Raw genomic sequence first — 14220 nt, 5'->3', positions numbered from 1 at the left:
GCAAATGCATTTTTTTCTCCAATTGCACCTCATTCTGAATTGCATTGCACAACATATTGAATGGTGCCATTACAAAGTACAATTTGTCCCGCAAACAATAAGCCATCATGCGACTCTGTGAACTGGAAAATGAAAAAGTTATGGCATAAAAAAAAAAAAAAACAGAGGAAGAAAGCAAAATTAAAATAAGGCTTCCTAGACAAGCCCTTCACCTGAATACTAGGGGTCACATGACGCCATTACTAGTTCTTGGAATACATTCATTTTAATGGAAAGATCTGTTGGTTACAACATTTTTTTTTCCTCCTAGGTTACAACTGATCTGTACCAGGTTTTGGCAGCCAAAGGTTATCAGTTGGAGTTCCGAGGGGTTGTTAAAGTCAAAGGCAAAGGAGAGATGACCACCTACTTCCTCAATGATGGTCCAGCCAGCAGTTAGCAGGAGTCTGCTTTAAGGGGAAGGAGGAATTGGAAGCCTCACATTGACCCCACACAGTGTATCCAGAACAATAAGGAAGCTACCTACATCATCTGCTACAGTGCAGTTGCAAGGGGGCTCAGTGGTGCCAAAGCCTCGCACCTGATGAAGAGCTTGGCAGGGGAGTATATGTGTGGTGCTGTACTCAGTGTCCGTGCTGCCCTGTCTCACCTGTACAATGAAAACCCAGAGAAGCCGCTTTTCACCCTGGCACTTGAAAACAAAATACTCACAGGCGGTACTTACAAATTATTTATTGTGAACAGACATTATGCTATTTTTTTGTCTTTTTTTTTTCTATTATTTTGTTGGGATAAAAACAGCAACAGAATCATTTTTCAATAGACTTAAAAAGATGAAGCTTCTCTAAAAACTGACCAAAGAGCCAGAAGTACAGGCCACAGCAGGGAGCGAGGGCATTGCCTTGTACGTTATTATGCGCTGTATGTTTTCTCTTGTGAGCGAGTGACATGTCTCCAGCAGCAGATGGAAATAAGACCGCTCTCCATACGATCCTCATTACCACCAACATAGACGCGAACGGGCAACAAAAATTTTCTCCTTCCATTCCACATCCTGACCCTGATCTCTTATATTCCACGCTTCCTTACGTCCAGCTAATGGAGACTAACCAACAGGAGCAGGGGATAGTCCTACATGGATCTCTTGGGAGGTTTCACTTGCATTTCCCTTTTCTGTTCTAACTAGGAAGTGTTTTCGACAGACTCTCTGAGATCCCCTTGCATCCAAGGAGAGTTGCATGGGGAACCACATCCTGACAGCAGACATCCACAGTCTTTGCCTTTTTGACCCATTCCCTCAACTGCCTTTGGTTCTGTGGAATTACATGAGCAGAAGGGTGCGGAAAATGATGTGCTTGTGTGTCCACATCTGACAATGCACTTGTCTTTTTTCACTGTGAACCTGTTGTAATCTTTGTCTCATTTGCCAAAATTCACTTCCAGCCTGCAGATTTCTAGATTCTTGGGTTTGGAGACAAGGGATAAATGCCCTTTGGGGCAGCACAGACTGTATTAGGTACTAGCTGGCCTAAGAATTCCTCAGGCTGCAAGGATAGCCAGCGCCTTAATCCTTATATTGTAGAAGGTTCCCTGTACTTGTTCTGTAACCATCAGATGGTTTATATATGGTAGTCCTTATAGATATCTGCTTCAGGTGAGCTTGCACATTGAGAAGGGGTATGTGAACCTCTCCGGTGACAGAATAGTCTGAAGAACGTTGTGAACCGCTAAGCTGCACCACGTAAATAGTTACATTAAAAATGTGTCTCAACTAGTGGTGATGACTGTAAAAAAACAAACAAAAAAAAAAATACAACTTGACAAATATGGTTGAGCCTCAAACACGTGTCGAGGTATGACCTACCTTTGGTCTTTCTGCCTGTTTTACAGCAGCAAGCAAGGGTTTTGTGAAAATGTAGTCTCAGATGTAGACAAGTCTTGATCCCTATATGAAGGGCCTAACCCAGACACCTTTTAGCAAAATATTAAAATGGAATATCACGGGGGAGTGCAATTCCATGTCTGGTGCCAAAGAAGGAAAAAAAGTTACAAAAATACACTTGGGCTGCTTGTGTTGGCGCTATTATGTATTTTTTTACTGTTTCTCCTCAGAACTATTCAACCAACACTAAGTATTTTTGGGAAGATGTGGTAGTAAACTCTTTGTAGAGTTGTGTTTTATTTGTCTTCAGTGAAAGGTAACCTCCGGTTTCTTCATAACCACCATTCCAGCACACATCAGAGATATGCTAAAAAACAAAAAAAACGTATGCAAGTTGTTTCATTATTGGAAAGCTGGGGCTCTGTGGCTGTTGCGGAAATACAAATCTCAGCATGCCTATTTCAATGGAACTATAGCTTGCTGATGCCTGTTGTAAAGTCTCTATTCAAGACTCACAAACTTTGGTCAAACATGACTAGGTGGTGAACTAACTCTGTTTCGGTGCTGTGTCAGACTGCTATTAGAAATGTTACATGAGAATCCCTTCTAATGATCTGAAGGACCTCGCTGCAGCCACCATCTTTGTGGGAAACAGAGTGAAGTGCCTTGTTCATCTAGAAAACACACTTGGTATTATTGCCAGTCTCCCAGCTACTACTACTTTGTGTCCACATCCCATAATGTGCGCATACATTTTGCCTTTTTGTTGGTTTTCTGATAACGTGTATATCAATTCATAGAAGCTGATTTGCTCAAGCACCGCTCTATGGTAATACAGTAACGCAGGTGCTCACTGTTCTAGGTATGGTCGGAAGGCCCCAGAATCACCTTTGTTGTTCCAATCCACTGTATGTGTAGCCTCATAATAATGACACTCCATTCTGTCTGCAGAAATTCAGGGGAATGGTGGGAATACTATACAAGTATATAGCAGACATTTTCCAGTCAGAAGTAACTTATTTGGTATTAGTATTGCACTTGTACTTGTTACTGTTGCAGCACTTTGCAAAGTGTTTGTGTCCTTGCCACCTTGTTAAATACCTCCCATACTCCTCCCGTAGTCCCTGCAGACTGTGGTGTAGCTTTCTGCAGGTTGTAGAGAAGTTCAGTGAGGAAGGAACCCCAAGGTGGAAACCATTAGTAGTGCATTATCTAATGAGGAAATGGTTCTCTGACCTGAAATTTAATTCCTGCAAATGCCCTCTTTATCCCAGGTTAGGCCTGGTTCACATCTGTGTTCGGTATTCTATTCGGGGAGTCCACATGGGGACCCCCTGAACGGAATAACGAACACATTGGTAAGCAGTGAGCAGTGAAAGCGCATGGACCCCATAGACTATAATGGGGTCTGTGTGCTTTCCGCGCGGAGTCTGCACGAGTCGTGTGGACAGGAAAGTAGTTCATGAAGTACTTTTCTGTTCGCATGTTCTGTGCAAAAAACACACAGACCCCATTATAGTCTATGGGGTCCGTGTGCTTTCATAAGCTCCATGTGGACTCCCTGAATGGAATACCAAACGTAGATGTGAGCAAAGCCTAAAACAGTACTTTATGTCCGAACATAGAAAAACTATAGGTACCAGTTAATCTAATGTAAAGTTATTTGTTTCTATTCTGTAACTTGCTGTTAATTTATGACTTTTCAGCTAATGTAGCTTCAAGTTATGTGCCATCCATAAGCCATCAGACCCCTGTGAGTTATGACCTATACAGATATGTCTGTGCCTCTATAGCAGGGGTAGGGAACGTTCGGCTCTCCAGCTGTTGCAAAACTACAACTCCCAGCATACACACTTGCTCTGCTGTTCTTGGAACTACCATGGAAGTGAATGGAGCATGTTGGGAGTTGTAGTTCACAGCACCTGGAGAGCCGAAGGTTCCCTATCCCTGCTCTATAGGGTTCACTTCACTACTGTATTCCTTAAAGTGACCCTCTGGTTCACAATAAATGTATAATGCATAGGTATAATAACTGGTGAAGCTCCTATAATTCTCAGTTCTGTCTTCAGAACATCATCTTCTCAGACTCTGTGCACACTGAGGGAATTAACCTACAGCAGAAAACTGGTGTAAATGTGGCCCCATTTGCACCAAAGACATCATTTTTCCGCTCAGCTCACAATTATTATTTTTTTTAAAATAAACTTTAATTTTTATTGAAAGAATTTTATCAGAAAAAAAAAACACCTGAAAACAAACATAACAGGAGAGGCGTAAAACAAAACACGCCACTAGGTCTCATATACAATATATAACATATGCAGAAAGCAAACTCAAAACTAAAGGGAGGACCAAAGGGGGAAGACGAGAAGGAATGATGGAGGGAGGGCCACGTTTAGAAGCCTTACAGGATACAATACGTGTCCCAGGGCCACCAGATTGACTGGAAAGCATCCATTGAGTTACTGAGGCTAGCAAGAAGGTCAGGGCCAAGGTGGGGGTGGGGAGGATTTGGGCTACACTCTGAGTTTTTGCAGCCCTACAAAGATAAAGGAAAAGCTTAGACTTTTTAATCCCACGTTGTCTAGGAGGGAAGTTCACTCACAACTTTTTAACAAGGGCGGGAGACACCTTTGCCTGTCAGATTTGTCATAGCTCGTGCCTGAAGTCTGAAATCTTATAGCTGCTGTGGATCCAGATGTGCCAGAATTAAGAGGTTGGGGCCTCTGCTTCTTGTAAGAAACTTAATATATTCCCCCTTCTGAGTGTAGTAGTTTAAAAACTATTTCCCCCTGGTCTGGGATGACTGGCATAAGAATGTCTGAGTCTACCAAAGAACTAGCCTAGTCTAAGAATCTGGTGGCCACTTTACAGATTTGAAGAAGGGTCTGGGAATCTGAAGGACTGTGCCTCAGAAGACAAAAGAAGGGCAGTGGGCATTATAACTATTCATTATGTATGTATTGTGGACCATCTGAGGATTCCATTAAACAGGTATGGACATGGCTGGATAGTATGTAGCCCGCCAGGCACAATGGCTTGTTCAGATTCATAGCTGAAAGCTGACTTTGGCTGAGGCCCCACATTGCAGAAAAGCTGCTTTTTTTTTTTTTATTCTTGCAGGTTTTGCTGCGGTATTTTGAGCCAAAGCCAGGAGTGGATTGATCACAATGAAGTATAAGAGTTTCCAATATATTTGCCATTCCTTTTGTAGCCACTCTTGGCTTTGGCTCAGAATTCCGCAGCTTTTCTGCAATGTAAGGCCTTGGTGAAGATTTCCTTTAATCGTTCTAGTTTCAATGTACATTCTGCCAGACATGTATACTCATTTTCTGTTATAGAAATGTCATAGTTCTCTTCCTTATTTTAGATTTTATCTGTTTCATGCAAGAAATGATGTAACTTGTAGTTTTTAGCTAGAATTTCCCTATGACTGAAACACATGAATTCAGGGCTGACCTATACGGAGGAGCAGATTTATCAGGTCCGTCTATACAGTATAAAACGTATTCATTTTCCTATAGAGAAATGTCTCTAATACTTTGACTGTTCTAAAATGGGCACAAGCTCTGCAGGTCGGACTTGTTGTAAATGTGCACACCTTTCCTGAGACTAAATTCTGTCTTCAGATAAATATATTACTGACAAGCCACATCCCTTGTGGGAGACCAGATAAATGGAGATGTATGCCATAGGATAGGGGATGAGTGTCAGATCACTACAGATCGCAGTCCTGGCAGCCCCAATGGATCTCTGGCCATGAAAGCGCACTGGCGCTTCATTCACAAGCAGGCTTTATGGGGACTATTGGGCCCCTTTGGTCAGACCCCAGCATCTGTAATGGCACAACCCCTTTAAGGAATGTCTTGGGTGTCTTTATCAGATAGCCTGCCACTAATACTCAATGGGCCTTATGTATAAAACTGTCTCCGAGAAAGGTTGTCTTTATTGCCAAGTGCAACCAAACACTATTGAAAATGAAACTCTTTGGTTCTATGGGCAACAAGACCACTTTTCTCTGGTACAATTTTGAAACCTAAGGCTCAGTGTGCCTTATCCATTGGGCTTTTTCGTACTTTCTTGACAATGAGTTTCAACCCTATGTGCCATAATGTATGAAAAGGAAATATTCTGTAGAGGACCCTTTTCTGTTGTCCATTGCAACCAATCACAGCACAGCTTTCATTTTGTATTCTACTTTTGAAACTTATAAGCTGCACTGTGATTGGTTGCTTTGCACAATAGAGGTTTTTTTTGGCTTTCTACCCCATTCTGCTTATTGTTTTAGTACTGTGCACATGGACAACATTGGTGTTTTTCAACAAAACTGGTGGCTGTGAAATATTTCGATATGTCGATACAATAGAGACGTTGACGGTAAGGCTACGCGTGGCTTCACGTCTTCTGATTTTATTTCTTAAATCCTCTGAAAGTGGAATCTAGTGTCTAAAGTACAAATTTTATAGATGTTTTAGAGTTATATATATTTATAAAATATAATTTAAATATATATAATATAATCTATATGTTTAAATTATATCAGATGGCGGTATATAGAATGTCAATGTATATATATTTATATATGGCTTTTATGAAAAGAGAAGCAGTCACTGGTACTCGCTTATTAAAAAAAACGTGACTATATAGAAGTTAAGTTGTGACTATTGATCAATTCACGTCTACACCAAAGCATTGAATGTGTCCCCTCAGTAGTAACATTGTATTCACGGATATACAGCTGTTAGAACAGGTATAGCAGGTATGTTAATACTTCTACGTGTATGTGCACAGTATACAATATGTGTGCACTTGGAAGGCTAAAAAACATGTGTGACCAACACTGGCCACCACATTAGAGCCCCACATTTTAGGGAAGATCAGTGTGGTTGCCTTCAATGTTACAAAAATACTGGTGGCAAGTCTTGTTGTTGCTCCAGTAGCACTACTGAACCTGGCGCCGTCTAGCACAAGATGGTGTATCGGTGCTTAGTATATTGCAGAAGTGCAATATTGTTGAAGGACGTTGTGTGGCTAGCAAGCATTTCCCTCAGTTATAGGTTTAAGGCACATATATTTTACCCAGGTAAGTTTCTGTGGCTATAACTTGTGGTTTATATGCTCTTTGATAGCATATTCGTTATGTCACTAAATTGAGAAATTGTATGTATTGTACTATCTGTGGCATTTAATTTCCCCCACTTCAATGTATTGCACTGTTAAGACTACCTGGTTTCTGTTGTCAGAAAAGCGGTTATATCCTGAATACTCTAGTACAGGACTTTGCCATGTCCTTGTTATCCAACGTTGAGGCCAAAGTCATGTGCCCCATGTTTATATGAGGGCACATGGAGTCCCTGCGGTGGCGTATTACCAAGCCATAGGCACCTTGTGTGTTGTTGTTTGGTGCCTCCATGCAGCGCCTTATTCTACTTCAGAAAAACCTCTCTGTAATATGGAATATGTCAAAACTTGAAAAAAAATTTTCCCTCCCAGCTTCCGTAGGTATACCTCTGATTTCTGGCCACATAGACATGGACGCCATATTACAGATTTGGGACCTTGTACAGAAAGCCTTAAAGTGAACTTTGTGTTACCTTCTTTTGTTATCTTATCATCTTTTTTTATTGTTGTAGTAGATCTTTCCTTAACTAAAATGAATTTGGGACGTGATCATAGCTATACGTAGAGTTAATGTGTTCTTCCTTGAGTCAGCTCTACCTAATGTAGAGGAATTACAAATAACAGAAATTACAATGAAAGGGGGAGTTCACACTGAGTATACGCCAGCTTATTCTGAACGTAAAACACGTTCAGAATCAGCGGCGTATAAAGCAGTTCCCATTAATTTCTATGGGAGCCGGCATACGAGCACTCGCCATAGAAATGAATGGGCTGCTTTTTTCACTACGAGCGCTCCCATTGAAGTGAATGGGATGTGCTGGCGTGTACGGCTAGCTCTGCTCATGCCGAGCCATACACGCGGGCACTCCCCATTCACTTCAATGGGACTGCTCGTAGTGAAAAAAGCAGCCCATTCATTTCTATGGGGAGCGCTCGTATGCCGGCTCCCATAGAAATGAATGGGAACTGCTTTATACGCCGCTGATTCTGAATGTGTTTTACGTTCAGAATAAGCTGGCGTATACTCAGTGTGAACTCACCCAAACTCGGGTTTTGGCCTTTTAAACTATTACATTTAGTAACTGTATTAAGAATAATTCCATGATGTTATTTATAGTCCTTACACAAGTGAGAAGCCTCCAGATTGTAAACTGTTGCCCTTAGGCCACGCTCCCTACCACCACCATGCTTCTGCTTATAGTGTAGGCCGTGACACTGTGTGGGATCTGTGGTATGAGAACTCCAAATGGTAACGGACAGCTCCGCTTGACTTACAATGGGGTTAGCCAGGTGTCATCATAGCTTGTCTTTGTGATGGCAGGAATCTGTAGAATACAGGCACCAGATACCAAGAAGGCCCCGATCATGTATCTAAACTAGCTTTAATTCAGAAGTCAGTTTGAGGGATGGCACCTTTCACGTGTGTATGTGGCACAGTCGTGTACCAGACTTGTTACCTGTTGCGGAATGGCGTGTTTACTGGATTTACATGGATGCCTTAGGGCAAATAGAATCCAGTTATAGATTTGATGTTAGATCGGTCAAAGACTATAAATGACTCAAGAATTCATTTTAGAATATTGGATTACAAGTCATGTAAGCAAATCTTTGTATGTGTTTATACTTGCATAGGATGGTTTTTCTCCACTACAAATCCCTTGTACTATGGATCAGAAAAAATACTCTAAGTATCATGTCAGCATTGTGCATAGGTCTGTGTCCTGCTTATTTCTGTAGATTCCTGACTGCACATCGGTTCCCTTATACATAGTCAATGTTACTTTTGAGATTGTAATAATGTATTTAATGTCACAGAAGGATATTTTTCTACAATAAAATGTATTTGAGTTTAGATTGTGTGCGTTCTGTATGGAGATGAATGAGATTCTTTGTACATTAGCCACAAGCGGTAGTTGGATATGGACACTTCTTGTTATAGGATTACAATCTAATTTAGTGACATAGTCCATTCAGCCCTACTGACCAAGATATTGGATCATTCTCTGCCTGTCATAATCTGCCATAGACATGGTATTTAATCTTTGGTTATGGCCCGCTACCAAAAATTGGTTATTCGCATTACAGAATGTAGGCAGTAATCCTGGTTATAATTGACCATTCCAAGTGGTACTTACCTCGTGTCACAAAAGACCCAACCAAATGTTCTTATGACCTGGATTTAGTAAAGGATTGTTCTGAGCTTGGGGACTTTTGTGACCACAAATAATGATGATCATTCCAGTTCTCACGTACCCAACATAGGTCCTTGTGACACTAACAGTAAAGGTTTATAATCAGGTTCCCAAAATGGCAAAACAAGACTTAAAGTATACAATTGCTTAAAGTGAATCTGTCCACAGTTTAGACCCTTGCAAAATTGCTGATTGCGCTATACAAGAGCCCTGGAGAGGCGGTTAACAATCCCTGCTGCATGTATGCAAAAAATAGACCCTTAATCCAGGACTATAAGTGCTCTGGGACAGACGCTTCACCCTAAAGTGCTCCGAGACAGACGCTTCACCCTAAAGTGCTCTTCATTGAGCTGTGCTACACCCCCTCCCCTCTGCAACAAGAGAAAGCCATTGCATGCAATAGGATACAACTGATTTCACACAGAGGGGAGGGGTAGTGGAACAGATTCAACTTCAGGGTGAAGGCCCACCCTCTGAGCACTTGCAGGACCTGCAGCTCTAGATTCTAAGTGTTTCACTGTCCTATTGCTGCTAACAATATACAACACAGCATGTATAAGCAGGTCTGTCTGGTGCTGACAGATTCCATACAGATTTATATTTCATTCTGAATATGAATATAAGAGTATAGGTGACTCGTCTTCATTCCTTCTTTCTTCATTTTAGGGTTTGTGCCTTTTATTTTATTTTTATATTTATGGTGTTTTTATCTCTCTCTAAGTCACCCTCTTCTGTTTTATGTCTATCCCTTTCCCGTTTTATTCTGATATTTACAATGTTATAGGTTCTCTTCACTAGAGTCACTACCCTTGTATGACTACTACTATTAAATAAGTAGCTAAAGGAACGGACCTTTCCATTGATCCTATTTAGTTGTAAGGTATTAAAGAGGTTTTCCAGGTTTAGAAAAATATGGCGTTCCTACAAAATCAGTGCAGCCCTTGTCCATGGGTTGTCTGGAATTTCTACTTGTAGTAACTCCATGAATGTGAGTGGAGCCGAGCTGCAAAGAAAAAATCCTAAAATCCTGGACAGACTGTGGACAATAACCTTAAAAACAATACCAAAATATTGCTTTTGACATTAGTTTTCATCTGTACTGCTGGATCAATTTGTTTTGACTAATTGCTTAATTGGGCTTGTTTTTATTTTTATTTTTTTTGTTAAATTATAATTTTCCCTTTGACCTAAATGAGAAGAATCCATCTGTGGATAGACATAGATTTTAAACAGGATTTTTTTCCCTGATGCAAGTATATTTCAGTTATACTAATTATTTGAGTGTAGGTGTGAATACGGCACTTTACATACTAAGTAAAAACCTATTCTTCTCTTTAATCTGACACGTCTTATGTTACATGATTCTTCAGAAATTTGCGACCTTTTGTTAAGGATATAAACACTAGCTTAGCTTTTAAAACGGTTACTAAGAATTTTACTTTATTAAATCAGTGAAGACCTTTCTCTAATATGCTGATCAGCATTATACAAAAAGAAAAATGGCCGCCTGCACTCATTCGTAAGGCTAGTTGTACAGTATATGTGCCATCTGTCTGCTCAGAGGGTGGCAAATATAAGAAGTATTCTCTGTGTGAACACATGCCAAGTCGCGGCATCTCATTAGCTCTTGTGGAAACTAAGAATTCTGGTAATATGCCCACCACCTACAGCACTTTAAAGTGGCTGCGATTTTCCTATGTGAACATTTCTGATGTTGAAAATAGACAATAAAATTTCATTTTTATTGAATCAGAAGTGACATTCTATTCGGTGTCTTCATTCGTGTTGCCTAAACATTAGCTTGAAAATCAACTGTTATTGTATAACTGAAAGGTGAGCTTGATGCTAAAGGAGCGCAACGCCTAGAAATGAACAATAGTTATCAATAGAGAACACAATGGGTAGGTTTCTGTCAATCAGTACCAATTTAGGCTTTACAGTCTTTTGTCCTAATGCACACAGGGAAGTGGGGGGAGGCTCCTGCTTCAGCCAGTTGTCTTACAGCCTGTCACAGGACTGTGCAGAGGAGGAAAAGGGGAATGTGGATCAGCTCCAAACACAACAGAGACTTTAAAAAATTTTTTTTTACTTGTATGTCTGTTTTATCTGTATTATGAGAAAAAATCGGACAAAGGGAAATGAGGAAGGAAGTGCTATGATTTTTATTTTTTTTGTGTGCATTTTGTTTAGGGTTCTTTTAACTAGACTGAATCTCTTTTATATTGTAACCTTAGAAAGGTCCTGTAAGACTCATAGCAGAGTCCAGTCATAAGTTAGAACAAGCTATCAATCAATCAGCTTTTAGCTATTGCCAGTAAAAGAAAGCATTTTTATCAACACTGTGTAAGTCATCGCAAGTAATGTACAATAGTTCTAAAGCTATCCTAACTAATGATGTAATTCTCTAGATTGTTTCATCTTTAAAATGTCATGAGCATTCATAAAACACCCGAACCACTGCTCTAAGTGGTGTAATACCGGAGATATCACCAACTTCTACATCTGTGTATACGGATATACAAGAGTCTCCCTTGCAATGCTGTGTTATAGCTAGGGATCACTTTAGAGCCATATATATATATATATATATATATATATATATATATATATATATATGTATGTATTAAGGTAAATGGGTTAATAGAGTATATTCCAAACACCCCACGTTTTCTACACAAATGGCAGTTGCTGGAGGAGGAGGGACGGTTTGTGCTGTTGAAATTCAATATGACTGTTTTGGGGTTTTTTGTTCTCAGGGAAGATAAGTTACTACAAGACATAATTTAAGGGGCTCAGTCCCCTTCTAATTCCGAACACATGCATGCTTCAAAAATGGAAACTGAGCCTTTATAGGTTGTTAGGCAGTTCTCGTATATTTCAGCTTTAAAGCCAGACGGGCGTCTCTTGCCTACATCCTAAAGGTGTTGTCTATGGTATTGTTTCAGCTTTGGGGCCTATAGTACATGTCCTCTATACATGTATCAGATTATATTTTTATGTAATAATAATTCCTTAACAGTGACACATACTATGGTGCCCTCAGTGCTAGCTTGTTATCAAGTCACAAGCGCACAGAAGCCATAGGGTATTATCTATATCATTGCTCAGTCAATAATAACGGTTTGAGATGTCATAGATCACGTGTGACAAGGTGAAGGGTCTTCAACCCATCTCAGGATATAAAACTAAAAATGTTACCCTATTACGTACTGACTTATGCAGACTCAGCATTGTGTGGCAGGGTTCCTATTGATTCTTTAGCAGTGGACTTAAATATAGTCTAGAAAAATCAGATGGTTCAATAACTTACTTTACTTGGCATAACATGAGAATCCGTACCATACTGACTGACTTCAATTTCCCCTTCAATTTCAATGTGGTGCGAGGGGCGCCTCAATATGTAGAAGAGGCTCTGTCAAGGACTGGCATAGATTTGAGATATAGCTCACACCAATTTTCCTGGGGTAACTTATAGTACATTTGTCAGAGCAAGGCATCCCTGGCCTCAACCACCTTGGCTTCTGCCCTGATCTGCTAAACTTCATAAAAGGTGGCGAGCAGAATGAACAGTGTGACCACGTGCGCCCATCTATGCCTGAAAATTGGTGTAGACAGATTAGTAAATTGTTCCAATGCATCAACACAAGCTTTTATTTGCTCGATATCTAACTCCAGCTGAATCTGACTTTTAGAATCCAATAAATTTTATTCGCAGATGACTTTTTTTTATTTTTATTTTATTTATGGCCACCATTATTTATGGTATGGCGATTTCGTCATCTTAGAACATGTGCTATATATATCTATCTTTAATTAAATGGGTGCATTGGTATGCCTAAGGTAGGGTTTACACTCAGGTAGAGTGTCCGCTCAAAAAAAAACCAAAAAACTATCATAATGGACACAAACGTTTATATGTCCGTTGCCCATAGACCACAATATTTAAAAAAAAAAAAAAAAACTGACAGGGGAGCACACGTATGCCAGCTCCCATTGAAATGAATGGGATCTGCTTTGTACACGCTGATTCTGAACGTGTTTTACGTTCAGAATCAGCTCAGTGTATACTTAGTGTGAATGCACCCTAAAGAACACAAGATAAAATCCTATTGAAATGAATGGAAATTGCAAATGGACAACCTAGTGTTCATTGCTAAAATCTTGTACGGACAATAGCCCTGGACACTGCTCAGCGGACACCAATGGTAGTGTGAACGCCCTCTAACAATAAGCGTATACTGTTATTTTATGCCATTATTTCCGGATAGAAAGCAGTCGTAATGATTACCTGTTAGTCACTCCTGCACAGACAGCTGACAAGGAATCATGGAGATGCTTTCTAAGCTAGAAAAGTGCCGGTTTGATAAATTCCAGCATCGCCTCATAGATGGGAAACTTCTCAAGCAGATTAAGAACAACGAAGGTGTTCTGAGAGTATTTTCCATCCAATAATAGGGATGCATTTTATGCTATCTTTATGACTACAGATGTAGCATTATCCAGTGACTACTCCCTTGCCTGAAACCAGTCCCCCAATGATGGGAATACAGTGCTAGAGCTTCAGTGACTAGACACTAAAAAATGTAAAGGATCCCTTTAAATCTGCTCCACTGTAACGCACGATTTGTAGTGTCTTTCCTTTCTAGCAAATAGCGTATATATAGAGATGGGGACTGTCCAGGGTTGAGACCTTCCGTAAGGCACTAAACTTTACCTCTTAATACAGTGTCCCCTAGTTAAGTATCCTAAAGACTTTTCCTGGTAATAGGATTATAGTACATGGAGTGTATCTTTAGACTATTTTTCTTTTTTTATATTTTAGGTTACAGGGTCCTCTTTGTGATGGCTGTGGGATTTTAAAAGATGATAAACTTGAAATATTCTGGCTTGGTCACCCACAACTGCATTGAAAAGTGGTCTTTTTGGTCTTCGTAAGATGGTGGTCTTGTGGAGAGTTTTCACTTGACTTGAAAACTGCCTGAAATGTATCTTATTGTTGACTCCTTGAGATATTGGGCATATAGC

At 40.1% G+C, this 14220-nt stretch overlaps 1 protein-coding gene across 4 annotated transcripts in view; it reads left to right on the top strand.

Moving 5' to 3' along the window:
• The window catches only part of ADCY6 (adenylate cyclase 6), a 143417-nt gene that overhangs the window by 118453 nt on the left and 10744 nt on the right, over positions 1–14220 (top strand). For 3 of the 4 annotated variants that reach the window (XM_075265513.1, XM_075265512.1, XM_075265511.1), the window contains exon 23: positions 311–3001. In XM_075265513.1, the coding sequence (XP_075121614.1) occupies positions 311–439 (129 nt within the window). In that variant the 3' untranslated portion in view covers positions 440–3001. Of the gene's footprint in view, positions 1–310; positions 3002–14220 lie in introns of those variants that run through there. The other variant, XR_012715099.1, reaches the window with a different exon arrangement.

The sequence above is a fragment of the Leptodactylus fuscus genome, chromosome 2 (genome assembly GCF_031893055.1).
Source record: "Leptodactylus fuscus isolate aLepFus1 chromosome 2, aLepFus1.hap2, whole genome shotgun sequence".
NCBI lineage: Eukaryota > Metazoa > Chordata > Amphibia > Anura > Leptodactylidae > Leptodactylus > Leptodactylus fuscus.
Note: the sequence above shows the minus strand (reverse complement) of the source record. Positions and strands in the feature narration are given on the sequence as shown.